Consider the following 19,161-nt stretch of genomic DNA (forward strand, 5'->3'; position numbering starts at 1 on the left):
CCAGATTGCCTGTGTGGGCTCTGCAGGTGGATCTGAAATCTCAGTGGTTTCAGCACCAAGGGAACTTGTTAGATTCCATCCACATTTCGGAGGAGACTGCAAATGTCCTACAGTGGTGACTGCTCGGTTGCAACTGAACCAGCGACAGCCCCACTACCTACCCCACCCAAACCGGACAGTGGAGACATATGCATCACTGCTGGTTTGGGGTGGACACCTGGGAGAGGTAAAGATCAGCAGACTCTGGTCTGATGGAGGCAACTGAGTGGTGCCTGCATTGATAAGGGCCAAAAGGAATAGATAGAAACAGGGCAATGCAAGGTCTAAAGATAAAGCCTTGAACATTAAGTCATGTAGATTAAGCGAGAAACAGACAAACCAAAGTCAGGATATGTCTTCAGTGGGATGAGTAATTTGGTATTTGGTGAATACTCCCAAAACTGCAATGAGAAAAACAGGGTTGTCTTTTTATGGCACTGTTAGCCTCCTGGGTCACACCATAAGCATCACCTGTGACCTTAAAGCACAAAGGTTTGTAAGTATGCATTTTGTAAGTCAATCACGTAGCTGTGCTAAAGTGCTGTCAACACCTGAACTGAAATCTCCATTTTGTCCAGTCCTTTTACACGGTTTCTCTTACTACTATCTTTTTTTCTCAGTCCAAAAAGAGGAGGAGCTTCATTGTTAAATCAAACCCTTCAGCTTGGGCCTTAACCAAGGCAAAAAAGTCACACTGACATCGCTCTTCCTAAACAGAGCAATAGTAGGGGGAAGGGAAGAAGGTTTTTACTTCAGTGCCAGCATTGGTCTTTGATCTGTGAGGACTTTTAATTGTCTACCGTGGATTTACACTTAAAATACTTAAGAGTCTGCCAATGGAACTCCCTACTGCCCAGTCATCTATTCAGAACTTTCCACACTGGTAGTCCTAGTTCTCAAACTTGTGTAAAGATCATTCCTCCTACTACAGATGTATTGGTCAAAAAAAGGGCTTGGATTCCCCCATTCTAGATTTGTGTCATTTGAACTGGTTTCCACACTTAATAGGCTGAGAATGCTAATTTTGCTTTAAAGAACTGCAAGTCTGTGTTCTAACCTTCACCACTGAATTGGTGGTCAGCACTTTGGCTGTAACAAATTCCAACCTTGTACTAAAGAGCACATTATCCGTCAAGAGATCGAATAAGTCACCCTCCAGCTCACCCAAACCCCAGCTCGAAGAGAAGCTCAATACTTTTTTAGCATACAAAAAGGGAGATTTGCTGCACATTATGGTACAATGTGCTGGAGTCACATTGCCCAGAGTCTCGCTTAAGCAAGTGCAGAAAATGGTTGAGACTCAGAACAGAGGCTCTGGTGCACAGAAAAGATGGTCCTCAAAATCAATCATTACTTCCCATAACCATATAAATTGGTTCTGAAAGTTGGACATAACTGGGAAACAATTGCCTCCCTACTATATTTTTGCAATCTAGGCATCTCATGCTACTGTTGTTTATGCGCAGTGTGTGACATCTCCAGACTGAGCATTTCCCAGCAAGGCCTACATTCTTCCTAGGCAAACTTAAATCTGATAACTACAGAAAAATAAGGTCTTGCCAATTATCAAACTGTGGTTAAAGACTAGGCAGATCCAGTGTAAAAAGTTAACTAGTTAGCGTACACACAGGGAAAGGAAATATGGCCACATAATGCATGCATATATAATGCTGACTACACAAAACTATAATAGGAAGCTTCCAGTTGCATTATCAGGTAAAAGAGTACTCTTTGGTTGGGAATACAGGATGTGAAGGATATAGTAATGCTTCTAATCAAAAGACTAAATACAAAAACATTTTTATTCTATCTTTCTTTTCAATCCTGTTTTCAAATATACTTTAATTACTTTAACTAGAAATGAAACATATACACTTTCTATCCTCAGAAAATGTCACAATCACATCCTGTAGATACTGTTGCCAAGTTTATAATTTGAAAATACCAGAGACGTTCATCAATGTTTCCTCATGAGAACCAACATATTTTTAATGGAAAACTATCAAAATTAATTTCCTGCATGGAAACAGATAACAGTTAACTACTATATTTTGTTTTAAGATTTTTTTAATACTTCAATAAGCATTCTTCAGTGATACTGTTGAAAACCTTTTTTTTTTTTAAGAAATGGATACTGTGTGCATATTTCATAAAACTAGTACATACAAACAAATAAAATGGTTGAAAATGCATATTACACTCACCGGTGTGGGCATCCTTGACAAATCTTTTGATCTGCAAAAGACCCTCCTAAAACTTTACTTAACATAGCTGCGTTCCCTAAAGCTTTCAAAGCTTCATCCAGGCTATCAACCAATGAATTAAAAAATTCTAAGGCGTCATGTTGTTCACGCAGATTAACTGGCTCTCCCCAAAGCCTGAAAAGAAAAGATTTGCAGTGAACATATTATCTTCAGTTTTATACACTCATTCTTACATGGTATTCGCCAGCACATTCTAAAATTTAGAGCCTAGAAGGTGCTTGATAGTAAAAAAATCAATATATATATATATATATATATATATATAGTCAAAAGTAACTTTATTCGGTTTGAATTAACCATAAAATTATGACACAAAAATTACATAAAAGATACAATAATATCATATAGCTCACATATTTCAAGATTTCCAAACAGGTTTTAAAAATGAGTTTCTAAAAGGGGACGCCAAGTTAGATTACATTTCATATCGTTTCCTTAGTGATAACGCCATCCTAATAAAATTTTAAAAGGCAGATTGCTTAAGTGGACAAGGATAATAAAAAATTAAAACCCTCCTGGAAATTACATGGTCTGATGTCTTTTAAGAGTGGTATAAGGAACCGAACTCTTGGGACCTTGTAGAGTGTACAAAAAAGGGTAAAGTGCAGGGTGGTTTGTTGGGACAGGCTATCACAAGAGCAAGGTGTGAGATTATCGCACCATCCGACATGTTTAGCAAAGGCCCCTAAAAAGTGCAATGTGCAAAGCCTAAATCTGGTCAGCAGAAATCTAAATTGCACGTTCCTTGTAAAAGACAGATAAAATTGCTGATATAAAAAAGGCTGATCGGTATAAGGTTGTCACCTTGTTGGCCGCCGGCGATTGTCAAGTTCAACACGAAATGCTTTTTTTTTATAGTCAATTTCGCACTTATATCTATGCTATTAGGGTCATCAAAATAATGCTCTAGGCCAATTTCATTAAATTTTCCATTCACATAGCAAAGCCATGGAAGAGCTTAGGCATTATCCAGTAACATACAATCCTTGATAATTTCTCTTGTAAGCTTTAACTCTTCCGAAAGCCAGACTTTCACACAGAGTATGAAGGGGCGAATATTTATCTGATCAGAAATAAAATCAACCCCTACCTCACAATGACAGAATGTTGTAGGAGCGCTTTTTGGGATCATCAATATTCTCTTTAGAAAATTATTCTCTAAAGTTTGAAGTTTCAGACTTTTTTGATGTCCCCCATACTCCCGCCCCATATGTGGCAGTAGACAAATATGTCTATTTGTACATGGTTATTAGTTCCGCTACAGGCTTATGGACCAACTTACATTCAAAGCAGAAAAGACCTTCCACAGCACAGCTAGTGTTCTGTACCCTGGATATAATGAGATGTTCCCAGGTCAATTAATTATTAAAAACATTCCCTAAGTAGTTAAAATTCAAGACTTTGTCAACTGTCTTCCCCTTTACCATGAATTTTCTAGATTTGGTATGACTTGGTCCACAGACCATGACATAGGATTTAGTGAAGTTAACCTTTAACTCTAGAGCTAGCATAAAGTGTGTGAATGTGTTCAAAGACTTCTGTAAGCGATTAGCGGTTAAAGCCATTAAAACCGTGTCATCCGCATATGACAAGAAAGAAATCGGCTTACCCCCAGTTCTAGGGAAGTCTAACTCTTGATCTTTTAGAGCTGATTCTATTCAATTTGTATATAGAAGCAAGAGGAAAGGTGCTAATATGCACCCCTGACTGACTCCCTCTGTAGAGACAATGGACCCGGTCCTTTCTCCCTTAGGTCCAAATCTTATAGCTACGGTGGTGGATGCGTGCAGCCTACGCGATAGGGTGATCAAAGGCTCCTCAAAACCCCTTTCTCCCATCATTGCCCACAGGTTGCTCCTATTAACAGTATCAAACGTGCTGGGCAAGTCCATGAAGGCAAGGTGTATAGACCCTTTCCATGCCTTCATGTACTTACCCATGATCAGCGATCGATTAAGGCACTGTTCAATTGTCCCCATTCCTCTTCGAAAGCCATATTGTGATGGGGACATTATGCCTTTAGAGTCTGCCCAGGTCTCAAGGCGTGCTAAGATTCACCCTCCTCAACACCTTTGTCATGGAGTCAATTAAAGAAATGGGCCTATAACAGGCCGGATCCTCCTTCTTCCCCTTTTTTGTACACAGGGACCACGATGGCCTCTTGCATGATGCTGGAATGGGACCCGTTATTGCTGTTCTAAAGACATTCGTTAGGAGAGGTGCCCAAAGTTGGATATTACTTTTAAATAAATCAAGAGGTACCCCATCCGGGCCTGGGGCTTTTAGATGTATTCCTCTCTGTAGGGCCTCCTCTACCTCACTCACTGAGAGGGAGGCGCTCAAATGATGAGCGGTTAATGGATTTGATTAGCCACCTGGCTTAATTCCTGACTAATGATACCGTTCGGGTAAAAAATCTCAGTATAGTGGGATTCCCACACGTCCCCTGGTATCAGTGAGTCCATACCCCCTTAGTCAGTTGAGAACAATGGGCTGTTGATTACCTCCCAAAAGGACCTAGAGTCTTTGAGCACACTTGCTCTCTCTAGGTCCTCCCGTGGATTTGTGTGTCGTGCCTGCTTTAAATCTTTTTGCGCCCTTGTACACTCAGCATTGAACCATATGGTTTCCCTAGGTTCTCCTAATGTTAGTGGGTTCAACAGATTACTTGATACATTCCTACAAATGTCCTGAAATCTCTGTATAACCAGTTCAGAAGGGGGGGGGGGGGGGGGGGGGGGGCAATCAAGGCATTTAAAAAATAACTTACAATTGTTTTTACAATACTTTCCCCAAATAAAGGGGGGGGGGGGGTCGATCTTACTCCACTTCATTCTTACTCCTTGATTTGAATTATACTGAAGGGGGTGACCATCACCTTCATTATCCTGGGCAGCTACAGTTAGGGAGGCAGTGAGAGGGTTGTGGTCGCTGGTGTTGATTTGCTCCACCTCAAAACTGTCTACAATGGAGGCCTATTTTCTGGATATTAGAATGAAGTCAATAACACTTCCACTACCTCTGCTCATGTGGGTATTGCATTTCTGAGTTACTGACCAAGTCGTTCACGATGAACAGATCATTTACAATAATGTAATTTAAAGCATCTCCCTGTGGGGGGTGTATAAAATGCGGTAGTGGTTGTCCTTCAGTGTCTGTTAACCCACAAACCTCATCTGAGCTATATTCACATAAAGTACAATTAAAATCCCCGACACAATAGATGCACAGAGGCTGCCACTTACCTGCAATCTTGTCAATCGCCTCCCTGAGGTTTACAATAATGTCACTTCTATTTGGGTCGAAAACATTATAATACCAGTTAATTAAAATAATCTTGACCTGAAGCAAATTAAAAATCAAAATCAATTGATACCATGGTGAATTAATAGCAGACTTGACATTAATAGACCTGTATTTAATAGAAATCAAGGTCGCCAGCCCTCCTTTTGCTCTCCCTGCAGGTGAAATAGTTGCATGAACATTGAGGGACCGGTAACCATTTAATTCGATATTCTCCCTAGACCAGGTTTCCTGGGTGTAGATAATATCAAACGTATTTACATACTTTAGCCACATTTCGTCATCAAGTTTTGAGTGAATGACTGCAATATTCCAGGAGACAAATCTAAGGGGACGGGTTTTCGATGGCCCTAAAGTTGGGTCCTCCCTATTGCTAGCAGTCTCAAGATCTAATCCCCCCCCCCCGATCAATTAAAGTAGGGGGAGTGAAAAGGTTGTTTCCCCGACAACCACTCCTCTATACTACTAAAAGTATCTAATGTGGTATGAGTGCTGTAGTCAGCAGGGTAGGAGCCCAGTCTATTCTCTTCTGTTCTTTTTACTAGGCAGTTGGATTCCCTGGCTAACCCTCCTGACTGTAACAATTTACTTGGACTATTTAGGTCTACTAATAGTCAGTCATTATCCGATAAGCCAGATAATACTTCAAAACGATTTGTGTTGTGCCATGTGGGGGGCTGAAGAAAAGGGGTTCTGTTCTGGGAACGCAAACCAGACCCAATGCTCCTTTGGTGGGGGTGATAAAAAGAGGCAAAAGAGCGGGCCCGTATGTTTTCCATAGGGGAATCTCTGGGGTCTGAGTCTCTGAGGTGACGTAAGGCGAATTCTACCCATCTCCTATCGTTAAAGTTGAGGACTACACAATCGCCCTCTATGTCTCTTTCTGTTTCCCCCAACCAATTCACTCGTCTTGCCATTATAATGTGTTTACACAAATTTACCTGGGGCTATATTTTAATAGAGCACCAGTGGGCAGACTTATTAATGAGTGACAATTTTCGGGATGGCCTGGGGAGAGTATGGAACCCCTGTCAAGATCATCGTGTAAGGGGTAGATGCTGGCGGGAGGTCTAAAACAATATTTTCCTCCCGCCTAATGTGCTCAAGTCCCTTATTGGTCCTTCTCTTATTCCCTTGGTTCCCACTATCTACTCTTTCAATGTTCGGGGAACTGGAGTGCCCTTGTGTTTTATTAATGCTCCTAACTTGGTCATTTACCTGTAACATTCTTTTAGGGTCTGAACAGTTTATCCCCACCCGATCTGGAGCGGATAGTCTTCCCTTTCCATTTGCAATTATTGGCCTATCCATAGCCACCGCCTCACTCTCGGGGGCGATGGGAGTAACGTTTACTTCGCTCTCATTATGGTTTTTACACAAACAACCCCTAGGGTTAGGTCCAATTTGCAGATCCAGGTTCCCCAGATTTAACAGTACTCGGTCAACCTGCTCCTCTATACAGGCCAATCGTAGCAAAATGGGCTCTAACGAATCTGACACTATTTTCCCCAATTGAGCTGCCACCATGTCCACATCAGGCATATATTTCGACTTTGCATGCCCTCCTCCCCCTCGGGCCTTCCCCCGTAGATGCCGGTGTTTTTTTTTTGTCCTGTTAACCCTGGGCAATTGACCCATGGTCCGCTGTTCGGACCCGATAGGGTCAGTGCACTTCCTTTTTCCCCCAGCGGTTTTTTGGTCCCCCGCAGTTGTTGGTGTTACAGTGTCCATGTCTTTTAACTTGCCACCCAAGGTGCCCTGCTTCACGATAATAACAGTTGGTGAGAGCACGGTTGAGGGATCCCCTTGCCGAGATGGATGGGGACATGGGTGATATCCGCTTGGGGTCCTCCGCAGTTATTTGGTGGGGGTACTTGCCTCAATGACTGTTCATGTCAGTGGCTAGGGGTACTGGGGCCAGCGATAGTCTGCATTCTGCCAATTCAATTTCTTTATAAAAGTGCCCCCAAAGCCTTTTCTAAAAAGCCATCTAGGGTTGTGTCTGTGCTCTTGCGGGCGGCATATGTTTCTTTCTTCCCATCTCCCCACACAGAATCAGTACTGATATTGCCCACACCTTTCAGCCTCACTCTTAATTCTGTGTCTCTAATGATAGGGCCAAGAGATGGGGCCCAGCCCGGCCTCCTCTGGTCACAGACGGGCCCGCCTTTGCCCGGGCGCGTCTTGGGCACGCACACAGACGTCCCGCGCTGCGGGAGCCCGGCCGAAGATTTAAAGTGCCTCCGGGAGTGCTGTGTGTGCGTCGCCGGCGTTGGGAGCTGCAAGGGAACCTGAGACCTGAAGTCCTGTCCCGCTCCCCCTCCGGACCCTTGTGGAGGCAAATGGCAAGTGGCAGGGTTCTCTAGGGCTATATATATTTTTAAGGGAATTGATTCAATCAATATAATAATATGTAAAGTAACATTTATTTAAGGACTAACATTATAATATATACTAACGATAGTTGTTCAGACCAGGCACAAATGAACTTATTCTAGTAAAGTATCAAGCTTGAATGCAATTTAATAGTGTGTGGAAATGGGATGTATTATATGGTGTGGCTGTGAGACCACAATGTGTAATAAACTTACCAACCCCTGTAGGTCCAGTAGATTTAGTCTGTAAAACCTCCAGCTCAACCCTGGGTAGCTGTAGCACTGAGTAGCAAGGCTTACACAGACGAACAAGTGTTAAGCATTTAAACAGCATCAAAACAATTGAAGAAGAAATTGATACGACGCTCAGGAAATCGACAATATTTTTATAAGTATTTAAATACTAGAATGACAAAAGCTCCACTGGAGGATTCTGGAGGTATTGATTTTACACGCAATAATAAATTCAAGGAATTTCACTCAACTACGAACAGACCGAGGCAAAGTCAATAAATTGGACATCTAGAAAGTTTTTCAAAGAAAACTTAGCTAAGTGTCAATGCGGTTGGTTAGAAGTACTTGGGGTGACCAGCTTCGGCAGGGAACAAGTCAGGGGGACCAACAAGTTCCTCAAGAACAGCTACCTAACAGAAGAAGCAGTCAGTTAGCAGTTCCAGGCACTTTATCAGCATTGCAATGGATTCCCAAGGAATGGTCTGATACAAGGGATGAAGGATGATGAAGAATAACAGGATAGTGTGGATGTGATATGGTCGATGGGGTCTTCCTGCATGGACTACTCGATCCACGAAGATGGTGAGGGGGGTCCTGGTTGCAAGGCTGGTGTCACAAGAAGTCCTCTCCAGCCGAACTGAAGTCCAATTACCTATTGCTAGGATCACAGGCCAATCGTTCCTGTGTTGATAACTAGCCTTATGAGGGTCCCAGCAATACTCCAATAGCATTCCCAGGCTCAGCGAACTTGGGTGCAACTCTGTGCATCTGGTCTTGGTCCTCAGTGTTGTACGGCGGCAGTGATAGGGACTTGAAGGCTTTGGACTACGATCTTGCCCCAGCATACTTCTTCAGCGGTTGTGTCCATGTTCTGCGGACAGGAGGCCAGCAAGCTGTTTGAATTCTCTTGGCTTGGTAGGGCCCTGGAAACGGCTTACCCATGATCGGAAACGGCAGGCGCAGTCCCTCTTTACGCTAGCTACCAGGTACAGCAAGTGTGGTCTTCGTCGGTGCAGCAAGTGTGGTCTTCGTCGGTGCTGCTTTAATTTTCTGGTCCTTCAGTGCAACAAGGCTGCCTTCCTTCAGTCCTACTTCCAAGTCGGTTCGAGATCTGAGTTCTGGGTGCCCTATTTATTTTCAGAAAATGCACTCCGGGTAGGATGCGGTTTGTAGTCAATGGGCTACCAGGTCCCCACCCTCCTGATGGCACTTCCTGGAAAGAGTGGCATCTGGTTTCCCAAGAATGCACATTTATGCCCACTCCCAACATGGCAAGATCCCTCTCTTGACACTCAGAGCTCCCTAGACCACTCCCAGAGATGTGAATATCAAGCAGCTACATGCCCCGGTAAAATACTGCTTCTCCTCTCCTGTCCCCAGTGCCCACCTGTCTACCTAAACAATAGAGTGCCCCTCTTCTAAGTGTTAAACATTTGCAGTTCGAAGGAAGCTTTTCCATTGCAGTGCACCTTTTGGGCTAACACCCATGTGGCTTCCTATAGGAGGAACGTCACACCACTCTCCCATTCAGACCCCTATTGTTTCCTTTCTTGGGAGTCGTTAGCATGCCTTCCCAGGAGGGCATAAAGCTGTCTGCATGCCAAGCCCCATGTACATCAGTAAATGGGCACTGGACATTTTGGGCAACTAAAGTGGCAACTTCTAAAGACGCACTTTGCCCACTACTGACATTCAATTAAATTTAAACATTAAATCAGAGTTAATCCGCTGACTCTTGATATAAAATTGTACCAACTTTAGTAGTTAGTCTCACTCAGAAGTTAGCAGGGTTGGGGTGCCAGGTTTCAGCTCTGTACTGGCCAATGGGGCTTCAAGTCTTCCCACAAAACAATTTGAGGTTTTTATTGCTACAACATGCAAAAGTACAAGTCCCGCTTTTTATCATCCAGCACCCTGCCTTAGGTCTCGTTAGGTCTGCCTTAGGTCTCGTTAGGTCTGCCATAGGAGTGACTTACATACATTAAAAAGGGAGGTTTGGGCTTTGCCACTACTTTAAATGGCAAAGTCGAGTTAACAGTTTTAAACTTCCCTGCTCTTCCAGTCATGCTCATGGGGGGCACAATTAGTGTTGTTGTCCGCAAGTTGCACCTTAACCAACAAACGCCTAGGTACCCTGGTACCATAAACTAGGGACTTGAAAGTAAGCCGGGTTATGGCAATTGGGAACAAGGCAATTAAACTTACACCATTTAAAAGGTCAGGGCACAAGCACAGAGTCCTGTTTAGCAGGGCATTTCACAATCATTACACCAGTACCTAGTAGTCAAAATTGGGGCAAAAAGTCAGGGTCAGCCTGCCAAAGGCCTGTTTCCTTTCACATACTCAGTTGGTTTCACCAGAAATGCATACCTTGTGTTTTCACCTAACTTTTATTTAGTCTTCATGTGTATGACCTGAACTTGGCATCAAGCATGTTATATTGATTTCCTCCTGAACTGGAGGGGTTCCATATCCAATACATGATGTTCAAGAATGACACAATAATAGTAATAGACCAAGCCTACTTGAACATAAGCCTAATGTGTGTTATCTACTTTGGAGAATTGCAACACAGAGAACAACCTTATTGTAAGTGCTCCTGTAACAAAAATCTTTTCCCGGAAGAACAAGTTACTTACCTTCGGTAACGATATATCTGTAAGAAACATTAGTTAGTGTTAGATTCCTTACCTTAGAATATCCCCAGGCGTCAGTCTGGATCCGGAAACTTTTGCGTAGCAGTACCCCTGCGCGTCGGTAGGCGTCGTCTGCAGGCGTCCCCTGCGGCTCCGCGTCCGTCGTCGGCGTCGTGCGCCGTGATGACGTCGCTGGAGTACATAGACGCCGCCTCCGCGCGCTGACGTCAGTTCTTTGCACACAGCTTTTCCGCGCCAGGAGACGCAGAGCCATGAGAGAACCAACACTGGTGCCATGTACAAACTAGGGCCCTGAAAGGGATGACCTTAACCCTAGGTATCAGTTCGCAGAACGGGGAGGATGGGTGGGTTCGGTAAGGAATCTAACACTAACTAATGTTTCTTACAGATATATCGTTACCGAAGGTAAGTAACTTGTTCATCTGAAAGAAACACGTTAGTGTTAGATTCCTTACCTTAGAATACATACCCCAGCAATACCAACCCCGGTGGTGGGTCTGCGAACCAATACAAAATTACACCAGAAAGTCCTGGAGGACAGAACGGCCAAAGAAGCCATCCCTCCGGACTTGACTGTCCAGGCAGTAGTGCCTCGCAAAGGTGTGCAGCGAGGCCCACGTAGCCGCCTGGCAAATGTCCTGCAAGGGGACTCCCCGGCCCAGGGCAGTAGTAGCCGCCGTGGCCCGAGTGGAATGGGCCCTCAGCCCAACAGGAGGCTCCTTCCGAGCCAAAGAGTAGCACGCTTTGATGCAGAGGACGACCCATCGGGAGATGGTTCGTTTACAAACCGCCCGTCCCTTCTTCGCACCCACGTAGCCAACAAACAGTTGGTCATCCACCCGGAACTGGCGTGTGCGATCCATGTAAAATGAAAGCGCACGTTTCGGGTCCAGACGATGGAGCCGCTCTTCATCCTTTGAAGGATGCGGAGGCGGGAAGAAGGAAGGGAGGGTGATGGACTGCCCGATGTGAAAGGCCGAAACAACCTTGGGCAGGAAAGAAGGTCTAGTCCTCAGAACCACCTTGTCAGGATGAATGGACAGGAAAGGAGGTTGGACAGAAAGAGCCTGGAGCTCACTCACCCTCCTGGCAGAGGTGATGGCAACCAGGAAAGCCGTCTTTAAAGTCAGGAGACGGAGAGGGCAAGAATGAAGGGGCTCAAAGGGAGCACACATCAGGAAAGTTAGAACCAGGTTCAAATCCCACTGAGGCATCACAAACGGAACAGGTGGGAACATGTGAGTGATGCCTTTCAAGAATCGAGTTACAATCGGGGATTTGAACAAAGAAGGCTGATCAGGAAGCCTCAAGAAGGCTGAAAGGGCAGAAAGGTAGCCCTTGATAGTGCCCAGAGCAGAGCCCTGCTGGGCAAGAGAAAGAAGAAACAGAAGAACCTCCGAAAGAGGGGCAGAAAGAGGATCCACAGCCTTTGCTGTGCACCATGCCACAAATCTGTTCCACCGACAGGCGTATACCGACTTAGTGGAGGGACGCCTGGCTGCCAGAATAACATCACAGACTTCAGGAGGCAAGTCAAATGGCCTCAACTGCCGCCGCTCAATCTCCAAGCATGGAGGTGGAGACTGGACAGGTTCGGGTGGAGGACCGTCCCCTGCTGCTGCGACAGAAGGTCCTCCTGAAGGGGCAGGCGGATCGGGGGACCGACTGACATGCTGAGTAGCTCGGGATACCAGTACCTTCGAGCCCAGTCCGGAGCCACAAGGATAACTTGGGCCCGGTCGCGCCTGATCTTCTTCAGCACTCTGGGCAGAAGTGGTATAGGCGGAAAGGCGTATAACAGACCGCAACTCCACTCGCGCCGAAAGGCGTCGCCGTGCGAGTGCCGTCTTGGAAACTCCAACGCGCAGAACTGATGACATTGCGCGTTCTCTTCTGTGGCGAATAGATCTAACCAAGGCTCTCCCCACTGCAGAAAGATGCCTTGCGCCACGTCCGAGTTCAGACGCCATTCGTGATCCATCGAGCACCGACGGCTGAGTTCGTCCGCCCTGGCGTTCAGAGAACCTGCCAGGTGTTGAACCGTCAGAGTCACGCCCTGACGTTCCAGCCATTGCCATAGGCGCAGAGCCTCCTGGCAAAGGGTCCACGACCCCACACCGCCCTGTTTGTTGCAGTACCACATGGCGGTGGTGTTGTCGGTGAACACCTGCACTACACTCCCGTTGACAAAGGGGAGGAATGCCTTCAGTGCCAGACGAATCGCCCGCAGCTCCAACAGATTGATATGGAGCCGGGACTCCGCCGGAGACCAGATGCCTCTGATCTCTGCCTCTCCCAAGTGGCCACCCCAGCCCTGGAGGGACGCGTCCGTCACGACAACGTGCTCCGGTTGGGGAAGGGAGAGGGACTTGCCCCTGACCCAATCGCGGTCCGTAAGCCACCACTGCAGTTGTCTCGCAGTGCCCTCCGAGATCAAGACGTGGTCGGACAAGTTGCCCTGATGCTGGGCCCACTGAAACTTCAGGTCCCACTGCAGAGCCCGCATCCGCCACCTGGCGTGATGCACCAGAAGGATGCAGGAAGCCATCAGTCCCAGCAGCCGCAGCGTCAACCTGACCGAGACTCGGGATAGCGGCTGAAAGATGGGAATCAAAGCCTGAATATCCCGAACCCGCCGTTCCGGAGGATAAACCCGAAACTGCGCCGAGTCCAGAACCGCTCCGATGAAAAGGAGCTTTTGAGAGGGACACAGGTGTGATTTCGGCACGTTGATGGAGAACCCCAGGCCGTGCAAGAGGTCTGCCGTCATCTGAAGGTGGTGGACGACTGTCTGGGGCGAGCCCGCCTTCAACAACCAGTCGTCTAGGTAGGGGAAGACTGAAACCCCTAACCTGCGCAGATGGGCTGCGACCACCGCCATCACCTTTGTGAACACCCGTGGGGCGCTGGTAAGGCCGAAGGGGAGCACGATAAACTGAAAGTGCTCCTGGCCTACCGTGAACCGCAGATAACGCCGGTGGGCCGGCAGGACGGGGATGTGAAAATAGGCGTCCTGCAAGTCCAACGCTACCATCCAGTCTTGCGGGTCTAGAGCAGCCAAGACCTGAGCTAACGTCAACATCTTGAACTTCTCCTTCCGGAGGAAGCCGTTGACGTTCCTTAGATCCAAGATAGGACGTAGGCCCCCCTTGTCCTTCTTGGGCACCAGAAAGTAGTGGGAATAACAACCACGCCCTACTTCTGGCCCAGGAACGCGCTCGATGGCCCCCTTGGCCAAGAGGGCCGTAACTTCCTCCTGCAGAAGTGTCAAGTGGTCCCCCGACACACGGTGGTTCTGCGGTGGCATGGCTGGAGGAGAGGTCTCGAAGGGGAGGGAGTAGCCCCTTCGGACAATTTGCAGCACCCACCTGTCCGAAGTGATCGTGCGCCAGTGAGCGTGGTGATGGCGAACCCTGCCACCCACTGGCGTCACATGGGGCCGAAAGCACGGACTAGGAGGATGTTGGGGTAGATGCTGCGGGGGAAGGTGTGGTCTGACCCCGCCGTTGTCCCCGACCGCCACCACGGCGGTTTCCACGGCCGCCACCGCGTTGGAAGGATTGTTGCGGCGCGTGGCTGGCAGCACGTGTGGGGGCGCCCCTTCCTTGGCCACGAAAGGGACGAAACGAACCCGGTTGCTGACGCTGGGTCGAGAGACCCAAGGACTTGGCCGTGACCCTGGAGTCCTTGAAGCGTTCCAGCGCGTGGTCCGCTTTGTCACCGAACAGGTGACAGCCATCAAACGGCATGTCCATCAGGGTATTTTGGACATCAGCCGAAAAATTGGCGGATCTCAGCCAGGCGTGACGGCGAATCGCCACCGTCGTAGACATAGCCCTGCCCAGCGAGTCGGTCGTATCAAGACCACACCGAATGGAATATTTCGCTGCATCCCGGCCCTCAGCTACAGCTTGACCGAGCTTTGCCCGCACCTCCATGGGGCATTCAGGCAGCAGCTCCGCGACCGTATCCCACACAGAGTGGGTGTAGCGGCCCAAGAGGCAGGCGGTGTTGCAAGACCGCAGGCCCAAACTAATGGACGAGAAGACCTTTTTTCCAAACTGGTCATACCTCTTGGATTCCCGGTCGGGCGGGGCCGACGGGAATGCGGACTGGGAGGTCGAGGCCTGGATCACCAGACTCTCAGGAGTGGGGTGGGTAGACAGGTACTTGGGGTCGTCCGGACAAGGACGGTGGCGCCTGGCCACGTTCCGATCAACAGGCGCACCTGAAGCGGGCCTGGACCACGTGCCCAACAGAACGTCAGACAAGGCTTCATTAAACGGCAGCAGAGGCTCCAAAGGGCATGACTGCGGCTTGAAGACCTCGGTGAGGATGTTAGGCCTCACGGCCGCGACGGGGAGCTCAAGGTTTAAGGCCTTGGCAGCCCTCATCAGCACCACAGAATAGGCAGCTCCCTCCACCGATGCCACGGTTGGAGGAGAGATCAAACCAGGGTTAGGGGAGTCGTCCAAACCACTGGCATCCCCCAAGTCACCCGTCCAGTCCGGGTCATACTGGCACTCGCGAGCCAGAGGGTCCTCGGACCCCTCCCAACCTTCACCGTACTCCTCATCCTCTCCGTATTCGGAGTCAATGATGAAGACCGGCTCCTCGGGGTTCATGGGCCCCATCGGCGCCGGGACCGGCGTCGTGCGACGCCCATCCGGCGCCGCGTCCGGCGTCGGAGAAGGTAAGGGGACGGCGCCGCCCGGAGCCGGCGCCGGAACCCCACCGCCGGCCGGAACCGGCAGTGGAGAACCGGCGCTGCGCGGGGACGGCGCCGGGGGTAACCCCGATGGCAACGGCGCCGGGGAGGCCGGAAGACCAGCCGGCGCCGATCCCGAAGGCCCCTGCGGCGCCGGGGTCGGAGCCGTCGGCGACGCCGGGCCCGGAGCACCCGACGGCGCCGAGGCAGGGACACCCGAACCGCCAGGGCCCCCAGACGGTAGCACTGGGCCCGAAGGCGCCGTAGGCCCCGTCGGAGAAGCGAGCGCCCTCATGGCCATGAGGAACGCCTCGATCTCCTCAGGCGTCGCGCCATGCCCAGGGACCGGAGGGTATGAGGCAGGCCGCGCCGGCGACTCTCGCGGAGCCGCGGGGTTGGGGTCACCCGAGCCCCCGGCCGCATCGCGCGAGCGTCGGGGGGAGTCGGGGGTACGATGACGACGCCCCGACTTCTTGTGCTTCCTACCTGACGAGCCTGACGAGTGGTGTCGACTTCCGGAGCGCCCAGCGCGGCTCCCCGACCGCTCCCTCGAACGCTCCCCCGACCTCCGGCCGGACCGGGACCGCTCCCGGTCCCGACGTGGGGCCGACACCCGGAGCTCCAGCAGCTTGCGGGACCGCTCCCGCCTAGCCTTGTTGGTAAGGGCCCGGCAGTCGAGGCACGATTCCACGTCGTGGTCGGGGCCCAGACACCGGAGGCAGAGGCGGTGATGGTCTGTGACCGACATCGTGCGCTCACAGTCATCGCAATTCTTAAATCCAGGCATCCTATCAGGCACAATAGAGAAAAAAGTCGAAAAAAAAAAAAAACTTGGTCAAAGACCGGAGTACTGCTCTTCCAGATCTGCGTCCACTGGCGCGGAAAAAAGAAGAACTGACGTCAGCGCGCGGAGGCGGCGTCTATGTACTCCAGCGACGTCATCACGGCGCACGACGCCGACGACGGACGCGGAGCCGCAGGGGACGCCTGCAGACGACGCCTACCGACGCGCAGGGGTACTGCTACGCAAAAGTTTCCGGATCCAGACTGACGCCTGGGGATATTCTAAGGTAAGGAATCTAACACTAACGTGTTTCTTTCAGATTAACCAAACCTTTCCAACACGACTTATTCAAAATCAAATTAAATGGCCACTTCCAGGTTACAAAATATCATGACAATCACAATTTCTGGTCACAAGCATGGGTCTTAAAATAAGCGCACTGACTGAAAATCGCATCCACCTCATTTGCTCCATTATAATGTTTCAACCAGTCAAGAAGTCCAACCATAATCTCTTCCAAGGGACTTTGCACAAACAATTTTCTCCTGGTCAGGCACACATTTGGAATTATGGACGTATGTGTGAAGTACAATGACAACCTTTTATATGTTATAGCTATTCGTATAGTGCGCTATTCACCTGTGAGGGTATCCAGGCGCTTTAGCAGGAGAGCAGCCGTATGCAGTCTGGGAGAGGTTAGTCAAAAACCCAGGTTTTCAGCTTCTTGCGGACTCGAGAAGTGAAAAGGAGGCACCGATGTGGTGCGGGAGGTTGTTCCATGCTTTGGGGAGATATAAGAGATGGCTTGGCCACCGACCATGACTTTGTGAATGTGGAATATGCTTGCCAGTGAGAGTCATGCTTAGCAGAGGTGTCTAGAAGTGTATGCGGCTGTTCATGTATGTGGGGTCAATTTTGTGTAGTGCTTTGTGTGTGAGAGCAGATTGAATTTGGTGCATTTGTGGATTGGGAGCCAGTGTATTTCCTCCAGGTGTGGGTGTGGCGAAGGAGGTTGACTAGGAGTCTTACTGCAGTGTTTTGAATGGTCTGGAGCCATATAAGTAGCTTCTTAGTGATTCCTACATAGAGTGTGCTGCTAGAGTCGGGTCTGCAGAAGATCAATGATTAGGTGACTGTTTTCCTGGGGTTTTCCAGAAGCCAGATCCTTCATAGGATCTTGAGGATGTGTAAGCTGGTTGAGATCATTGCTTTTACTTGGGCTTTCATGTTGAGCTTGCCATCTAGAATGATTACCAGATTTCTTGCTTTGGTGGTAGGTGTGGGTGTGGGTCCAAGGTTAGTAGGGCATTACTTTCATATGTGTAAAAGTTTGAGATCAATTTTGGGACTTGCTGGTTCAATCTCTCAGGCTCAGACTAGAAGGAACCATGTCAAATGTTACTTTTCTAGAGCAGCAACAATATTTTTTTGTAGTTCATAGATATTTTTATTTTGTGTTGTTGTTGAGCGTTGCTAACCATCCAATGATGGCCTCAAACTGTTGTAAATCATGGTTTGAAATAGTGAGGCAGTGTCCTAGGTAATAAGTACTAGTTTGGATGTTGAAGGGATGTCCACCAAGATAAGAGTGTGAAGATAATAAAGCCTCTAAGGTAGAAGTACAGGCTCAGTCATGGCCGTCTGAACAACACAGCAATGAGCTCTAGATGGAGGGGTCATTAACAAAATCGAGTGGTGAAGAGGTGAGTATTAATGTGTTTTTTGTAAACTTGATGCACTCACCCTTGAGTCATACATGCAAGGGCTAAGAGTACCAAAAGGTGGAAGCCTGCACTTGTATGTGACAGCCACCAAATGTCTTGCATCTGGTCTTGTTTATTGACAGGAGTTTTTTGTCAGAAGATTCTAGGTTACTGAGAGGAATCTACAGAGGAAACAGTTCAGTGAAATATTTTGTGACACTGTTGTTGAGTGATTTTAGGGCAGGGGAGATGTGTGATCGTCTATTGAGGCCAAATTACTAAAGTGTGGCATTGTTTTGGATTCTTAAGTTTAAAAATGCCACTTTAGGGAGTCCTTTGCCCAGGCGGTTACATTATTGCAAATGAGATAGTACCAATGCGATGATTAGGGAGATTTGCTTTTAGGTTAAATGTAGTAAAAGCAAAATCTCTTCCAGTAGTGGAAAATGGTAGAAAGCAGTTTTGGACAGGTCATTTACTTGGAGGATGAACGGAAGGCCACTTTCAAAGAGTTCACAAAAATTACAAACTTTATCCAGAGCCTCTGGTGATGGTTGGGGTGTGTGTGTGAACCAGTTCCGTTTCTTGGGGTAGACGGGAAGATAACTTGTGTCTGACAACAATTCTGAGTACCTTAGTGACTCATGTTAGGACTGAGATCAATCTAATTAGAAAGGGGTTTCTTTGAGTCAGCCCTGGGTTTTCTCAAGGATTGTTGTGATGATGGCTTGATTAAGTGGCAGTGGTCTGATTCCGGTGAAAGCCAAGTGATGAGGAAACTTTATCGGAACTATTTTGGCTTCAGGTCAAGTGTGCCAGGTCGGTGTAGTTCCTGGCTTTAGAGATTCTACTATTGTCTGGTAAAGTGTAAAGTTCATAACACTGGGAAGCTCAAACTCTATATCTCAATACTCTGAAGAGGAATGGAGGAACGTATTCACTGAAACCTCATTCACATAAGAGAGGTTGGCCTTGTGACAATTAATAAAAGCAAAATATGTAGACATAACTTTTATTATCGCTGCATAGGTACTTAAGACAGTAATGTTTTTTTTCAAGTCTGACACTAATTTAACTGCTTTGAATTTTAATTC

General features: G+C 48.1%; 1 protein-coding gene across 4 annotated transcripts in view; it reads right to left on the reverse strand.

Annotated features, from left to right (window-relative positions):
- USP9X (ubiquitin specific peptidase 9 X-linked) overlaps positions 1-19,161 on the reverse strand; it is a 1,749,911-nt gene that overhangs the window by 398,188 nt on the left and 1,332,562 nt on the right. For all 4 annotated transcript variants that reach the window (XM_086934127.1, XM_086934125.1, XM_086934124.1 and 1 more), the window contains one exon: positions 2,244-2,417. In XM_086934127.1, coding sequence (XP_086790253.1) covers positions 2,244-2,417 — 174 coding nt within the window. The remainder of the gene's footprint in view (positions 1-2,243; positions 2,418-19,161) is intronic.

This window comes from Lissotriton vulgaris, chromosome 8 (genome assembly GCF_964263255.1).
Source record: "Lissotriton vulgaris chromosome 8, aLisVul1.2, whole genome shotgun sequence".
In the NCBI taxonomy this organism is placed as follows: domain Eukaryota; kingdom Metazoa; phylum Chordata; class Amphibia; order Caudata; family Salamandridae; genus Lissotriton; species Lissotriton vulgaris.